Source organism: Conger conger, chromosome 8 (genome assembly GCF_963514075.1).
Source record: "Conger conger chromosome 8, fConCon1.1, whole genome shotgun sequence".
Taxonomy (NCBI): Eukaryota; Metazoa; Chordata; class Actinopteri; order Anguilliformes; family Congridae; genus Conger; species Conger conger.
The window spans coordinates 57,172,796-57,189,684 of NC_083767.1; the positions used below are offsets into that span (position 1 = coordinate 57,172,796).

At 47.9% G+C, this 16,889-nt stretch overlaps 1 protein-coding gene across 5 annotated transcripts in view; it reads right to left on the reverse strand.

Moving 5' to 3' along the window:
* The window catches only part of LOC133135231 (serine/threonine-protein phosphatase 2A 55 kDa regulatory subunit B gamma isoform), a 105,123-nt gene that overhangs the window by 64,607 nt on the left and 23,627 nt on the right, over window positions 1-16,889 (reverse strand). For 2 of the 5 annotated variants that reach the window (XM_061252088.1, XM_061252089.1), the window contains exon 3: window positions 12,780-12,902. In XM_061252088.1, the coding sequence (XP_061108072.1) occupies window positions 12,780-12,902 (123 nt within the window). Of the gene's footprint in view, window positions 1-8,305; window positions 8,623-10,220; window positions 11,122-12,779; window positions 12,903-16,889 lie in introns of those variants that run through there. The other 3 variants (XM_061252092.1, XM_061252090.1, XM_061252094.1) reach the window with 2 other exon arrangements.

Genomic DNA, 16,889 nt, shown 5'->3' on the forward strand with positions numbered 1-16,889 from the left:
CACGCCTGTCAGGAATGACTAATCACTGACCGCACACTCCTCAACAACAGCACACCTCTCCCCGTGCTCACGCTACATGCTAAAGCACACATTCTAAAACGTACGTTAAGGGACACATTTTTGTTGTCTACGTACAGAGCAAATAAAAACAAAGAAAAACTATTTTCGCATATAATTATAGGCGTGACCAAGGGGGTGCCATCGCGCAAAACTCAGTTTAAATACATTCTTAATAATTAAAATACATACAATACTTAAAATACATTCATATATTATGTATCCTCACATATATGGTGACTATAGATATTTAAGGCGATACATTGAATATTTAAGTGATAGCTAAAATATTTAGGATTTCATATTTTACTCCATGCTTTTCTTTCATAAGATCAGGTTCTGGACTGAAATGTTAATATTAACATACGTATGTATGGATGGTTATTGAACCTGGTACTGAGATTAATGTGAAAACGGCCGTGCTGATATCTGCGGATTGATCCCTGCTTTCATAATCTGACCCTGCAGACCCATTCACCCTCCCAGATGCTAAACATCCACGGAATATCCTTTCAACACGCCACCCAGTTTACCGCACCGCGTTCAGTTCCACGGGCCCCTTGCTAAGTAATAATGGAATGCATTTGCATGGGGAAATTACATTACTCTAGGTGGTATGACAGACAATAAAAGGTGGGACTCGTTTCGAGAGGGTAATAGCATTTAGCATTTCCATTACGAATGGCATAAACCTCTTCACTGTTGGCGCGTCCCATTTGCATTCATGAGGCGGCGGACAGATGAAGTATCTCAGGAAATGGAAAGCAACCGTGTGTAAAAAAATATGTGCAAATATGGAGAAAAAAGAAGGCACAGCTTCTACGAGGTGGACAACTGTCGTTCACTGTAAGCGGTTTCGTGGACATCCCAACATGTGCTGCCACCACATTCTGCCACTGACTAAGTTATCACAAAGATAATAATATGAACCAATCAAAATTAATAAACTCACTGAGTCACTGAAAATGCAATATAGCGCCACCCATTTCAGAGCTCATGAAGCCTCAGTCAGAACACTGCTTCACTAGGCTTTTTGCATTCTGGTGCCTCTAGTGGTCACACAGAGTCAGTGCCATTTCTAGCTGCATTTCCCCGTGTGGTTTCAGTGCAAAAGTCGGTATTTATTTATTAACAAATGTACGCCGTACCATATGTAATTTGCAGATGAATCATGTAGTATCTTGCCAATGTTGGACTTATGAACCATGTACTGTCATAAATTGTTTATAACTTTTGAATGTGTCATTCTCTCTTTCCATATGCATTTCCAAATGTGGTAGGGTTATAGCTGTGCTAGTTCTCGAGGAATGCAAAGGCTCATGGCAGGCAACCGCGACGATGCTCGCTGATGACAAAACCCTCAAATTCAACAGAACGTCGTTGCCCTTGGCTAGAGGTCTTTAGCTGACTGGTAAACGCGTTTGCCTAACGAAAATCTTTGGACGAGCGAGAGGCCTGGATTCAAATCCCACCTCGGACTCAGACAATCTCGCTCTCAATACACACACCTGTCCATTTACATTTTAGTCATTTGGCAGACGCTTTTAATCCAAAGCGACTTACAAGTGCATAGGTTCTTCCACAAGTTAAAGCAACACATCCATAACTAGTAAAATACACATGAAGTGCTGTTCAAAACATAGTCATCATAAGTGCAATTCAATGTTTTTGATTGGGGGGGTGATCAGGAGGTAGGACTAAGGTGTGTTTTCAGTCTGCGTCGACTTCAACGACGTTCAACATTAACAAGTATAGCATGTCCTGTATGCTGGTCAAGAGTATTACTCCTTGGTATATTACTCAATGAGTGGTACGCATTGTTAATAAATTTAAAAAATATATATATATATTCATAAATATATATATATATATGTGGAGAAATCAGCTGTAAAGTCATATCTCGCTTTGCCCGCATCCTCCACCATATTGATAAACTTTTAGCACACATCGTCGAGAGTTTTGGAGGAACCAGCCTGCTCACTAAGGTGGAGTCTGATTTTGACTTGTGATTGTTTATCATGCTTTTAGGAAGGAGATCTTTTGTTCTGTGAATTTTCCCCTACATATACAAACATATCTATATATATTTGTTTTTTTGCACTATAATTCGGCAAAAGCTGCTGAAAATTAATTTTCCAGTGTCCGATAGCAGATCATTCGAAGGGAGAAAAAAAAAAAAAAAAAAAAAAAAAAAAAAAAACTAATTTCCTTTTCGTCTGTTATCAATGAATATTTTATTAAAGCCAACTTGCATACCCGAAGATTACAGTAGATAGCACGGGACATGAATAGCCTACAGTCTCTACGCTGGGCACTTCTGTTTACAGTTAACAGTGCACACAGGAAGGCTTGAACACATATAAATATCGATCATCCAGCGGGGAGTGTGGAACCAAACGTGCACTAAAAGCACTGATGCACAGATCCACGATGGGCAGCTTGTTTTACTTTAATGTTTGTGTCAATTATGACGGAAGCTAGAGGTAATATAAAATGGAAATGAACTATACTAATTCAGCTCCTTTGGGCGAAACATTCGATTTGTGCACTGGCCCATTTGCTCTGCTGCAATAATATCAGCCCTTTAGGAAAACAGATGTTTCTCTTTCCACCACTTCCAACAGTTTAGCACATTTCCCCCGTGGGCGGGGGGAAACGGTAAAGCGCGTAATGTGGCCGTAAGATGGATTATCCACGAGCGAGAACGTGTCGCACGCGTGTCACTCTTCTCATGACAGGGAGAGGGAGGAACACAAAGTGAGCAGCTTATGTCAGGGTGCGTAGAGCTGATTATCAGGGCTCAGACGCAGTGTTCAGATTTTCTGTTGCGTAAAAGGTTATCCACCGGGCCAGGATTCCAGCGGCCGATGTAGGAGCAATGTGGGTCAGACCTAAAATGTCAACTCTATACCCCCTGGTGCACTACAACATGGACACCGGAACAGGTGAATGTGGAGCAGAGTGCAGAAATTGGAACACATAAATAGTTCATCGTGATCATTTCTTTACCTGGAAACTGTTCTGTAACCCCTAGATGCTGTCATTCTGACACACACACACATGCATGTACTCTCTGTCTCTCTGTCTCTCACTCTCTCTCACTCTCTCACACACACACACACACACACACACACACACACTCTCTCTCTCTCTCTCTCTCTCTCTCTCTCATTCTCTGTCTCTCTCTATTTCTTGTTGGCATCACAATCACCTTAGGGATGATCCTCACACATCTCCAGTCTGCATCTCATAGCGATGGCTTCTGCCAGCACTTCATTATCATTACAGACAGAATGTCTAATGACTGACGATATAAGTGAGTGTTTTTTCCCTCCTGTCTTCTGTATGTCTTCTGTCTTTGAGCCAGCAGACAGAAAGGACCTTCTTTATTCAGGCTTACAATGAAAACACATTTTCACAAAGACAAAGCCCCACTTATAAAGCCGTCTCAAACAAATGAAACAACAAACCAGTCCCACAATGCGACTGACCTGCTTTCTCATGATGCTGCCCAGATGTGGGTCATTTAAGCCACTGCAGACTGTTAAGAACTGATGCTACACTTTATCTGAGCCTTTCACAGGAGAATTCAATAACGAAAACCTGAAACGGGAACATGTTATAATTTGCTGACCCCGCTCCACAGAAACCATTTCGGCTCCTCGTGGAACAGCAGTTTCCGTCAAACAAGGACAGGATGGCTGGGGTACACCGCCCACCTCCCCTCTCCCCTCAAAGGATCGATACTGCACCAGGCAGCCTACATGCGCAGCATTTCAATCAGCCACCCTAAAGAGGACAGAGAGTGAGCTCTCAGAGAGAGAGAGTGCTGTTGCTCCTTTAATGACCGGAGCCTGCACTACGACAGCCACCGATGGGTTTTTTCCCCCCTTTAAAACGGACACAAAATGGTGACGTGAGCCAGACTGGGTCCCCTTCTCCTGGCTTCCCTCTTCTTCTCTCCCTCTTCCCCCCCCCCTCCATCTCTCGTTCACCCACCCCACCCCACCCCCCGCTCCTTCCCTCTACCCCGCTCAACCACAGCAGGTTGGAGTGAGACAGGGGGCACAGCAATTACAGCTGTCAGTTAAAAGGCCATTTCTACAGAGACGCCCCCGCCATCCCACCCCCGCCCCCCGAAACCCCCACTGTACAAATCTCCAGTCAGCGGGGACGCCAAAAAGGGGGTACATCGCCGCTGGCGGAGGCAGCACAGCGCGCCCCAACTTTTAATTTGGCTCCTGTGGAGAGGCATGATGTCATCATCAAGGAGAGGGGAGAGAGGATTTTCTGGCTCTGAAATGATAAGCATTCGGCCCATTATAGTGCATACGCTGTATCTCTTTCACCTGTTTAATTCAGCGCGTGTGAAGTTAGCCAACAAAGGATCAATCTTTTTCCAAAAGAGAACAGCTACGGGTAATTTTCACACTTCAACAGAAATCAATTTAAGCTGAACGAATGGAATGGCGTATAGTAATGGTGGACAGGTTTATCTTCAGTCATTTCTCAATGCAGACCTGACTCTGTATGGATTTGCAGAGCTCCTTGTTCCCTTGTTCAACAGCAAAAGCCACACCAGGCAGAGCACACGCATGTAAAACGCAGTCTGACGTTATGTGCCACAACAAACAGATCTTTCAATCCATAGAAAAGGACAGGCACATGCACGCAAGCACACACACACATACATAGATGCACAAGAACTCACACATTCATGAACAGGCACACACACACAAGTGCACACAGACACATTCAGATAAATGCACGCGCACACGCGCACACACACACACGCACAAACATACATGCACAAGCACTCACACATTCATGAACAGGCACACACACACAAGTGCACACAGACACATACAGATAAATGCAGACACACACACAAGCACGCACACACACACACACACACACATACACAAGCACACACACATACACACGCACACACACACGCACACACACACACATACATACACAAGCACACACACACACACACATACATACACAAGCACACACACATACACACACACACACACACACACACACACACACACACACACACACACACACACACACACCTTTGAGCCTCACACAGAGCAGAGAAGCCAGTAGAGACCTGGTTGGCGGCGGTGTGCTGGGAGAGGGGTGAGGGGGGGGCACATGAATAATTCACTGTCTGGCGTACTGCATGGCCCAACCCTCGGTGCATGAATTCATTACATGCAGCATCCCCTTTTATTAACCGAATTTGTTTCCCTAAAATAATCTCTCTCCGAGCACACCCGGCAAGCCTGAGCAGCGTAACAGAGAGCCACAGTCGAGCACTTACCGCATCGACACACCGCATCTGCCGGCCGGCTGCAAACAGCCCTTTACATAACCGGGGAAAAGCACTCTGGGCTCCGCCGAAGGCTCCAGCCTCTCTTCCACACTGCCCACGCAGTCACAGGCAGCACACAAGTGGCTACAGACGCAGTCTGCTCATTTTAGCCGCTGGAAACGGCAGAACCACTGCTCAGCGTTCGAAGAACTCGGCGCTCTAAGACCGTCCCCGTCTGCGGGCAGCAGGCCGATGCTAGCAGCAGATACTGTTTTTCTCCTTCGCTATTAATGCACGGCATATCTCAGACCTGTGCAGAAGGGATGTTTGTGTGGTGAATGAGCATACGGTAATAACAGAGATAAAGTGTGTGTGTGTGTGTGTGTGCGTGTGTGTGTGTGCGCGTGTGTGTGAGCCATGCCTCTCTCTTTACACATCACTTGGTAGCAGTGGCCTGTACTGTAGGTTTGCAGGTTAAGAATCCAGGTCAGGCAGCTGTATCTCAATCCTCCAGGCAGTCGATCTTTACTGAATTACGTCAAACAAATACTCATTTCATATGGGACAGCGGGCATCATTCTGAATGCAGGCATCGGTCTCGTGAATAACACACAAATAACTGGCAGGGGAATGGGAAGTGTTCACTGGTTTTGGTATTCAGCTCCTCTCCTCCCCTCTTATCCTCCCTTTCTGCCCTGTCGGTGAATTTCCGCCGCCCGGCATGTGCAGAAAGGACATACTGGAGGTCCCCGAGTCACTATCATCAGCATGAGTGAGGTGCCAACAAGCCCTCCCTCCATCACCACCACCCCTCCCCACTGTCCCAATGACCTGTAAAAGCAATCTCGTGTTCTCAGAACACGTTCACGTTCCAGGGGCCTGATATTGAGCTTTCTCCCTGCAGAGATACACAACCCCACGGAAATAGACCTGGAGCTCTCCGTCTTTTAAACGCTCCATACAGTATAATGTGGTCACGCACGAATCACAGAACACACACAGGACGCAATGCAACAATGACTAATCACTGCACCCCATGAGGCTAATCCACACTAGATAGTCTTCCAGCTCATGCACTTCAGGTCTAAGAATCTAGTGTTTCTTTGTTTGTCTTTGGTTAAGGTGCTCGTAAATATAGCCCATGGCACATTTGTGTTAGTTGGCACAAGTGTAAGTCGGAAAAACTTGGCAAAGACCAGGTAAGTGGCACCGTGTACTAAGGCGTATAGGATTTGACTGGCCTTTAACCTCTGGCTAGTTTAGGACCAACTCCCATTTCTACAAGGTGCCGTAAACCATGCAAGTCTTCGATTACTACGACCGCCTCTAAAGGACCCATTTCCCCACACACAACATGCCTCCATGCAGGGCTGCTCTAATGGATTTCAAGGCTGCCACCTTTTATATCACAGGGAAGGAAAGAGTAGAAAATGATTCATAACGGGGTACTCTCTAGCACATCTTATAGGTGTATGTTGACGTATGTTTGTTTTGCATGCACACACATTTTTATGTTTTTTTTTCTGTGTCTATAAAACCATGTAAAATGGATTATAATTGTTTCCATTGTCTCGCTGCCGGCTGAATGTGTATTATGACAGCTTTGATCAGCTGAACTGACTGGCTCAATACCCCCTGCCACCCCCTGCCACCCCCTGCCACACCCTGCCCCAACATTACATCTGTCTATCCCTGCTGTGGCTTTCAGAGCCCTATAGTCCAGGCTGCATCTGAAACATTTGTATTTGTCTCAGTAGTTTCTGAAGCTGTGGATGTCTTGGTATGGTATTTACAGACTTGTGTACTGGACTCATGTTCAAGGCCTTACAACCAATTATATATGAATTGTACCTTATCTGACGTGTCCGGTTGTTTATTATATGACCTTGATGTGCACTGTTTAGTATGTCACTTTGGATAAAAGAGTGCTAAAAAAACGGTCATGTGATGAAATGTAACCCTGTGCAATGGGACTAAAACTCAACAGCCTGAAAATGGTATGAAAGGTTGATGTATTTGAGGAACTGGGGTTGTGCAAAATGGAAAGAAAAACTTAATATTAATACCCATTTTAGGCCAGATGTTATTTAAAGAAGTCAATTTTACTGGATTCAAAATGTTCCACCTTCATTGGATTTTACTCATTCTTTTTTTTTTAACTGATGTGGCCAATATTTTCAGGAAAGGACAGCAGTGGGAAACATTTAGGAGTGTATGATTGCGGTATGATCTTAAACCCTTCAGTCCTTATCACACGTGTGGCAGTATTCTGCAGGGACCACATGCGCTGCTATGTCAGACACTAGCTTCTAATGCAGTAATTAGGCTAGCGATTGATGCCGAATCGCTGCGGCATCATAAATATAATCATAAGCTTATTTTTTAAAAATGTTTTATAAGAGGATGCAGTGAGTTTTATAACAGGACGCGGTGAGTGTTTATTTCTGCGTTTTTCCTTTAATGTTACGCGAGGTGCACGGTCTCTCCTACCAGGCGTCGGGGGAAACCCTGCCGTACTGGATCTGTGCCACAAAGCCAACATGATACGTGTCGCAAGCATGCTACACCAGCCACAGCTGGCCATAACACATCTGTCAGCAGCGTCACCCCCCCCAAAAAAACACCTGCCAGGGAATCAACCCCACACCCAGCTGGTGCAGCTGTCCCCGTTCATCGTGTTGTCCGACCGACGCAACAACGAAACATCTCCACCCAGCTCACATACACTCTTTCACACTCAGCAGATCTGTCCCACCCAAGCACACTCACTCAAGTGCACGTACACCAGAGACCCCCCCTCCCTTCCTCTTTTCCCACAACCCACACACACACACACACACACATACAGTACATATACATGCAAACACACGTGCACGCATGCAGGACCGTCAGGAAAAACGCGCTCGTAAACAAACAGGGACACACCTTGCCAGAGCTGCGGAGCCGACATTTCGGGGGGGGCTTTTCACGCGGCACATGGAAACATCTCGAGCCGGGTTCGAGTTTTGTGCTGACTCACTGCATCACCCAGAGCTCTGCTGAACAGGACTCCCCCCTGCCCTGCCAGACCTCCCTCTCTCTCGCGCCCCCGCGTTCATAACACCTCCACCTCATGTGCACGCACCCGAAATAGAGAGGAACGCGCAGAAAGAAACAGCTAAGCTCAGCAAACGGCTCCGGTCCCAACTGTACATCCGTGGGAGGCTCTCACTCCCAGCTCAGCGTCATGTGACGCTCTCTCAGTACGGAGATGCGGACCTGCTGGCCAAGAGGCTGAACAACACATCCAGTGTCATTCCCATCTGCAGCCAAGCCAGTGTACATCAGTAACACTGAGACACTGAGACCCCTGGAAAACGCATGCAAGTACACACACATGCAGGTATAAACACACACAAGCATGCACAAACACACACACACACGCATACACACAGATACAGAGAGTAATGCATAAACACACACACGTGTACACACACGCACACGCATAAATACATGAACATGAGCTGACGTGAGCACAAACCCAGTGATATACATAAAAACACACACACACACACACACACACACACACACACACACACACACACGTGGGAGGATCTTTTTCCACCTCCCAGGTAACTCGGTGTTTAACCTTGATGTAATCCGGATGCGGCAGTACAAGGGGACGCATCGTCTTTCCACCCCCGCTCCAGAGGGAGGGGGGGGAAATGGTAAACACCGCCACCGTCACCTTCGCTCCGACAATAACACAGCCCTCCTCTCACAGAGCCCTGGAGCCTCGGCCCTGTCAGGGGCTCACGGGAGACCGGGAGTCTGTTTGAGAGGTTAACCCCCCCCACCAATCAGTACGGAGGAACGACGCCGTTCAGAGCTCTCGGCTGGGGCACAGAGACGCCAAACCCACCGGGGACTACCCAGGAGGCATCGCCTCGAGGAACGGACGCCTCGCGGGAAAAGGACAGACAAAAAAAAAGAAAATAAATAAGCACCAGAGAGATGCGGTCCAAACGCATTCAAAATGTCCGCCTGCCCTCTGTACGTGGGCCTCAGTCGAACACAAATATTACACCGTCCATGGGAAGTGTGAGGGAGAGCACAGTCATGTCACATGTCCAGGGTTGTTTCTCTTTCTCTCTCTCTCTCTCTCTCTCTCTCTCTCTCATGGCCACTGTGACAATGAGCCCCCCCCCCTTGCCCACCCCACTACCCAGAGCACCCAAATCCCTCTCACTGCCTCCCACTGATTTATATTGTGCAGAGATGAAGAGGGACTAAGCTCAGCCATTTTCCTATTTACACGCAGTCCCCGGCTCTCGGGAGGCTTCGGCTGTGACCGTGGGGGGGGTGGGGGGGGGAACTCGCTCCCGCGTACTTCAGCACACGTGAGCTCAGCCGCCGATCGGCTGAAATACAAAAAACACCAGTTTCACCCCGATTCTGGCACTGCGCTGCTCCCGTGACCTCACTGCAGGTAAGCAATGGGTCTCTCTCGCTCTCTCGCTCTCTCTCTCCCTCTCTCCCTCTCTCTCTCTCTCCGGGGGGCCACTGCGCACTCACGCTAATGAGGCGTTACAGGGGGAGGAGAGGGGCCCGCCGGCCGGTACGCCTGTCACCTCGTTCCAAAATAAAACACTCAACCCACAGCGTCGTGTGACTGAACACCTCACCGCTCAGCTACCCTGCGCAACCCGCCTGCCTCCCGCTGATCCAGGGGTTCAGTCAGCGCCCCAACCATCTCCGAACGTAACCGAGCACAACAAACACACAGGAATAACAGGCAAAGAGAAACACAAGAAGTGCAGATAATCTCTGAGGAGGGGAAGGAATGCAGTCACAACCCTACCTTCTGTCACATAATTGTGGTCCCGGAGAAAGCTGTGGTTGATTTTTCGGGTGTCAACGTCCTCGCCCATTTACGGCAGGGGTACTCAGCATGCCCGTCCGCAGGGTACCGAACCAATCCGTCGTGGCTGTCCCCGCCAAATCACGGTCCATGCTGCTGCCGCCTAGCAGAGGGGCGTGGAGCAGGGCATCGTGGGAACACGGAGGAGGAAGAAGCGAGCGCGGAGCGGAGCGGGGGGGAGGAGCGGCCGGGGGAGCGGGAGAGGACGGCGGCCGAAAGGGCAGAGGAGGACGAGGAGGAACCGGCGGGGCCTCGGGGCCGTACACACGCACGTACACGCGCACACACGACCCTCCCTTCTCCGCCAGGAGACGCACGGGGAGGTCAGAGGAGCGGGGGGAGAAACGCAGGCGGCGGGGGGCGAGTCCCGCGTCAGGCTGCTCGGCCGCTGAGACGCTCCGAGAGGGGGAGAGGAGCGGAGGAGGAGAGGAGGAGAGGAGAGGAGAGGAGGCAGCCCGTTCCTTCAGTCAGGTAGTCCGTCAGTGAGCCTCCCTCGCGCAGCGGACGCCAGACTCTCTCTCTCCCACGCTGCGGCGGAATCTCTCTGTCGCTCCGCGGTGCCTGAGCGGGAGCGGGAGGAGGTGGTGGAGGAAAGCCGGGATGAATGATCGCTCCTGCCTGCCTGTTTTCTGCTGCAGTGTGAAAGCTTGCGTGCGTGCGCGTGAGTGAGAGAGAGAGAGAGAGAGAGAGAGAGAGTGAAGGAGGGAGAGAGATTGAGATTGAGAGAGCGAGAGAGCGGGAGGGAGGGAGGGAGGGAGAGAGAGAGAGATGAGTGTGACCACAGCCTGCTGCTGCTTCTGCTGTCATCTGCCTGCGCTGCGTCGGGGGGGCTGACTCCTCCCAGCCCGGCCAATCAGAGCGCGGCTCCCATCTGCATTTTCTCCTGACTGCAGGTGATTAGAAGGAAGGGCTCGCGCTGTCAGGAGAACGGGGAAGGAGGGAAGAGGGAAGGGGCGGAAAAGGAGGAGAAGAGAGGCTTTTTACCTCCCTCCTTTCGGATAGGGGAAAAACCCCCCGGGGACGAAGGGGACGACGCGGCGGCGTGGAGGGACGGTCGAGCGGGAGAGGCGCGTGATGAATCCATTTCACAGTAAGCGCTCTGACGCCATACACCGCGCCCGCGCCCAGCTGTGACCCAGGGTATTTGTCGAGGGTGTCAAAATGCACTTGTCACCATTACTCCGGTGTGTCAACATATTAGTCATGGCAGCGCACGCTATAACACGCACAGGCACGCACACAGCCACACGCTACGGAAGGGTGGGGGGGGGGGGGGGGGGGGGGGCGTATTCGATTAGGCGTTAAAGACGAAACGGGACAAAGAGACGAAAAGCAGTCGGTGCCATCTTCTCTCCTGGATCCCAGCCACAGGGTTAATAACAAACAGCGGGAGGCAGAGTTCTGTTTATCATCCCCCCCCCGAGGAGCACGTCTCAGGAGCCAGCAAACCCACCAACTCCCGCACAGGTAGACCACACACTGCACATACACGCCGCCCCACCAAACAAGCTTGTACAAGGACCCAACACTCTCACTCGTTATAGTGTTTGTTCAAGGATTTGTAGGGACGTGCATGATGTTCTGTGAGCCGAGAATGAGAAGGTTCTGTCGATGGTCTTTTGAGATATTGAGCTTCAAAGATTCCCAAGTGAATGGCCTCCAAGCAGATACAACCTTTTAAATTTTGTGTTTTTTTACCATATCTTTTCATATGTTCCAATAGTATTTTTGTATAAAAAGACACATGTATTTAGTGCCCTTTAAACAACATACTTCTGACACTAACTCATTTTTGGAAAAAATTTCAGAACCTTGTAATTTTGTGATTGTGATTTTTAAACAAATCTAATAAGCTACTTTTAAATATTCATATTCTGATTTATCACAACTCAGCTTGGGGAAGTTAATGATTACCACAAATCATGGAAAGAAGCTGATTGCGTTGGGTGAGATTCAACTGTTGAATAAACATCAGAGAGCACTGCAAACAAGTCCATAACAGTCATATTTATTTGAAATTTTTTCTCTGAATTATGATCTTTCATGTTTCAATCCCCAATCACATTTTTAACAATTGTGTAATCCAATTCTATTGATGGACATATAGAGGAACATTTCAGGTAAAGAATCTTGTCCAAGGATGCAAAAACAATGCTGCACAACACCAGGAAAGCTAGCTAGTTTCAGGTATATAAAAAATACACACGTGCATGTTTATTTGACCTTTATGTCAGACCTTTGCTTGCTGAAATACTGTACCCCGGAAAAATAGAATAGAATTTTACTTGCAGCCTAAACATTTTCAGCAAAAGCTGATATTCCCTTCGCTGGCCCAAAGGAACACTCAATTGTTCACTCAAAAATACAGACTACATGTAAAAAAGGGAAACTCCAGGCAAAGAAAAGAGTGAAATGCGTTTTCACTCGTATCGATTCGCACACATCCAAAGCCCCAAAGGTTCTTGGGAAGTGTCCAGGACAGAACGGAAGGGACGTTACCTGAAGGCGGAGCCGCTCTTAAGAGCCGGTGGACAGGTACCAGCGAGACGTTGCAGAGCACAGCGGCGATGCTCCGGACACACTGCAGCCAGGCTGAGGAGGCACTCGCTGTGGTGGATACACCTGGGAGGGGAGGGGAGGGGAGAGGAGGGGGGATATAAGAACAGCTGTAACTGACACTTTTCTGCAGAGTGTATCAGAAATGAACAACAGATATTTCGCTGACTGCCACAGCGGATACGTTACACAGATGAAGGTGTGCATGAGGTCAGGTTTGTGATCAATCCACCGACAGAGTGCCTGACGTATTGTGGAACTAAGGATAAGACATTTGACAATACATTTTAGTAATTTGGCAGAATAGTTAACTGAATATTTTTTGTGACCACCCAAACTGCATCACGCTGTCCTGTAGTTCTATAAGACGATCAGCAGGGAGGTTGTTCCAAGCACAAGCATGTTGGAGAACTTGCCACAGTTCTTCTGCAGACTTTGGTTGGCTCCTTACTTCTGATCTCAGACAGCCTTGATTAGTTTTTTCTTAAAGTTTTTATGCAAAAAGTAGTCAATTGCTTACAGTAATATGTTACTTTTTTAAATTAAATACAAAAATGTCTCTGTAAAATTTAATCTTCTGGAAATGTTTTTTTTTTTTTTTAATCTCAAATGACACAAAACAATAGACATATATATAATAAAGTCAAGGGTGCCTAAGACTTCTACACAGTACTGTATGTTCATCAAATTAATTTTGTTCCCTTTACACCTCTTGCGGTTTCATAGCCTGCCACTGTACATGCCCCAGGGCGGCCTGTAGCGTAGCGGTTAAGGTACTGGGACCCGCAAGGTCGGTGGTTCTAATCCCAGTGTAGCCACAATAAGATCCGCACAGCCATTTGGCCCTTGAGCAAGGCCCTTAACCCTGCACTGCTCCAGGGGAGGATTGTCTCCTGCTTAGTCTAATCAACTGTACGTCGCCCTGGATAAGAGCATCTGCCAAATGCCAATAATGTAATGTAATATCTTCTGTAGCATAAAACCCCATTAGGTAATATAGCCATCAAGCACTAAACAGCTGGTTTTGCAACATATCTCCTTCTTTCCTCGAGTTGTTGGACAAGAGGCTGGACGGTACCAACCCAGCGGAATGCTCCAGAACTCAGTACCACTGTAACCCCGGAACAAAGCTTGCTCAACTACAAACCACTCTCACTGGCAACCCCCGAACAAGCGGAGCAACGTTGCCATCGTCGCGAAATGGGAAAATGCCCAGACATTGTAAAGCCCTCTTTACAACAAAACAACCCCTCAAGGCTTCAGTCCTGGCTTCCGCGCGGTCCTCTGAATGCCCCGCCGTAATCTGCCAACTCAATTACCTGTGCGCAGATGGTGTGCTTAACTGTGTCACTGGCCCTGTGAATGGAACGGGCGTTCCAGGTTTGGGCGGTTTGCAGAGTTTGCGCGTGAACACCATGGAGGAGGTGCGCTTAAATGTTCCACTGCATCAGTACTCACCCAGCGAACACAAAGCGTTCAGGCAACGTTGCTGCCATGCAGCAGCACTGTGAGAATACTGAATAAACATTCCAGCAACAACGGGCAGCCCGTAGCGTAGTGGTTAAGGTAAATGACTGGGACACGCAAGGTCGGTGGTTCGGTGTAGCCACAATAAGATCCGCACAGCCGTTGGGCCCTTGAGCAAGGCCCTTAACCCGGCATTGCTCCAGGGGAGGACTGTCTCCTGCTTAGTCTAATCAACTGTACGTCGCTCTGGATAAGAGCGTCTGCCAAATGCCAATGATGGGGGAAGATTACACGTCAGCTGGGTACGAACACATGCGCTTCATAGTGAGTGCGGAGGTATACAGTAAGACTGCTGCCTGTATGTGATAGGGAGATCACACAGCGCTGTAAGCCGATGGCTGTGGAATACAGATGGCGGGAATATAAAGACATAACAACGACAGCGCAGGCAGCCCCCGGGATGCAGGCCGCCTCAGCAGACACGTACGTGTCGCCGTGACGACGCGGAATGACGCCGGACTGAACAAGGCACCGCAGCACTTTCTGGGTGACCCGTCTGTTCAACAAACACGGAGGACGACAACCTCCCCTTAAACTGATTATTGACCTGTTTTCAATCGTTCTCCTCGATTAAAAAGCGCGCCAATGGTCTGAATAATCCATCGGCAGGTAAACACACAGCTTCTTTCTTCACACCATGTTAGTCAGATTAGGAATGAACAATTTAGAAAAATATGTTCCATTCACTAAGTACATAAATAAATACAATAAAGGCAATCTAAACTGTGTCTTCAATAACTCAATAACAAAATTTGCATATTGCACACGAATATACTGAGTGTGGAAAACAGAGTAGGTACATGTATTCACAGTTGTGAAAGGCGGTTGAATCGGCACGCAAGTAAAACCCCACAGCTTTGAGTATATACTATACACAAACTCACAGGGCTTCTTTCCCGTGTAGAAGAAGCATAACCAAAAAAAAAAAAAAAAAACCAGGTACACTTAGCAGTTTATCTGAAGTTCTTGGACACATACTCCTACTTTAGTTGGAGTTGACCAGCCAGTTCAGAGGTCAGTGCCCTTAAACCAAACAGCGATGAAACACTTGCCACACTTGCATCGTCTCCAGCTGAGCAATATCGGCTGTCACCAGCATCAATAGTCTCGCCAGCGGGACTTCTCTGGCAGAGGGGCACGTCTGGGGGCCAAAGACACTCAATAGGGCCAGTCTCTCCTCCAGGACACTGCCAAATTTAGGGAGTGCCAGAAAACGTGTTTGTTCCCTCCTCACTGTTGGACTTCTTTTGTCTCAGTAAACTTGATGGGTAGGAAAAGTATTTTTTTTAAGTCTCAAATCAAATGTTATTTTAGCCCAATTATTCACACCCTTCAGTTTTAGGAACTAGAAAGTCTGTGAGCTCCCCTAAAGTCTGAATCTCCTTCAGCTCAGACGTGGCCATGTAAGAAACCGTGTAGACAGGTCAATCCAATTCAACACAGTGCCAACTTTACCCATAAAGACAATCAAAGTGATACTTGGTTGTTCCAGATGCTGGCAAAACCGGTGAAGGTAGCATTCCTTTCCAGGAGATATTCTCTCTCCCGCCTTATCCCAGTTCATTTTTAAATGGTAAATTTATATAGCGCCTTTATCCAAAGCGCTGTACAATTTATGCTTCTCATTCACCCATTCATACACACACTCACACACCGACGGCGATTGGCTGCCATGCAAGGCACCGACCAGCTTGTCAGGAGCATTTGGGGGTTAAGTGTCTTGCTCAGGGACACTTCGACACAGCCCGGGCGGGGGGATCCGACCGGAAACCCTCCAACTGCCAGACGACTGGTCTTACTGCCTGAGCCAATGAGACGACTGCTCTTACTGCCTGAGCCATGTTGCTCAGAGAGTACACTGTGACTACTGATGGATGACATGACATCCGCAAGCTGACCAGCTTGGTACATTCCATAGAAATCCCAGCGACACTTCCAGAGATTAATTGTTGACCGCATAAATAAATTTATATTTCTTAAAGAACATACCGTCTGCGTGGCATTTAAACCACTGCAAAACACATGTTCAACAAAATGGAGGGTTTAGGGGACTGGCCATTTCAGAGAGATTGGTCGTCATTGTGCGAGTCTCACACATGAGGCTTGAGGCTTGAGGTCTAGTGTTATGACCAAGTTAGTCAGTAGATATGATTGTCCAGCTTTATTGTCATTTTTTTTTTTTTTTTTTTCATCTGTTAGTTATGATTTCAAATTATATTTATTGCATTATATTACATCTATCTTTAGTGGCAATGGGTAGACATGACCTGGGTGTGGTCGAATCGGGTGAGGCGATTTTATAGTGGGTGCTTGGATGTGGGAGAATTTACTAAGACAAAGGATGGCTTGCCAAAAAGAGGACTGTCACACGCACAAAACACGCCGTGATGCCTGTTGCATTTAGAATGAAACGAAATACAAGGAACTGGTCGCTATATAGAAGGAAGACTGAGCTGTTCCACTTCTGGTGTGGTGAGACCAGACACTTTCTTTATACAGCCACACTCTTCAGCCTAAGCAATTATG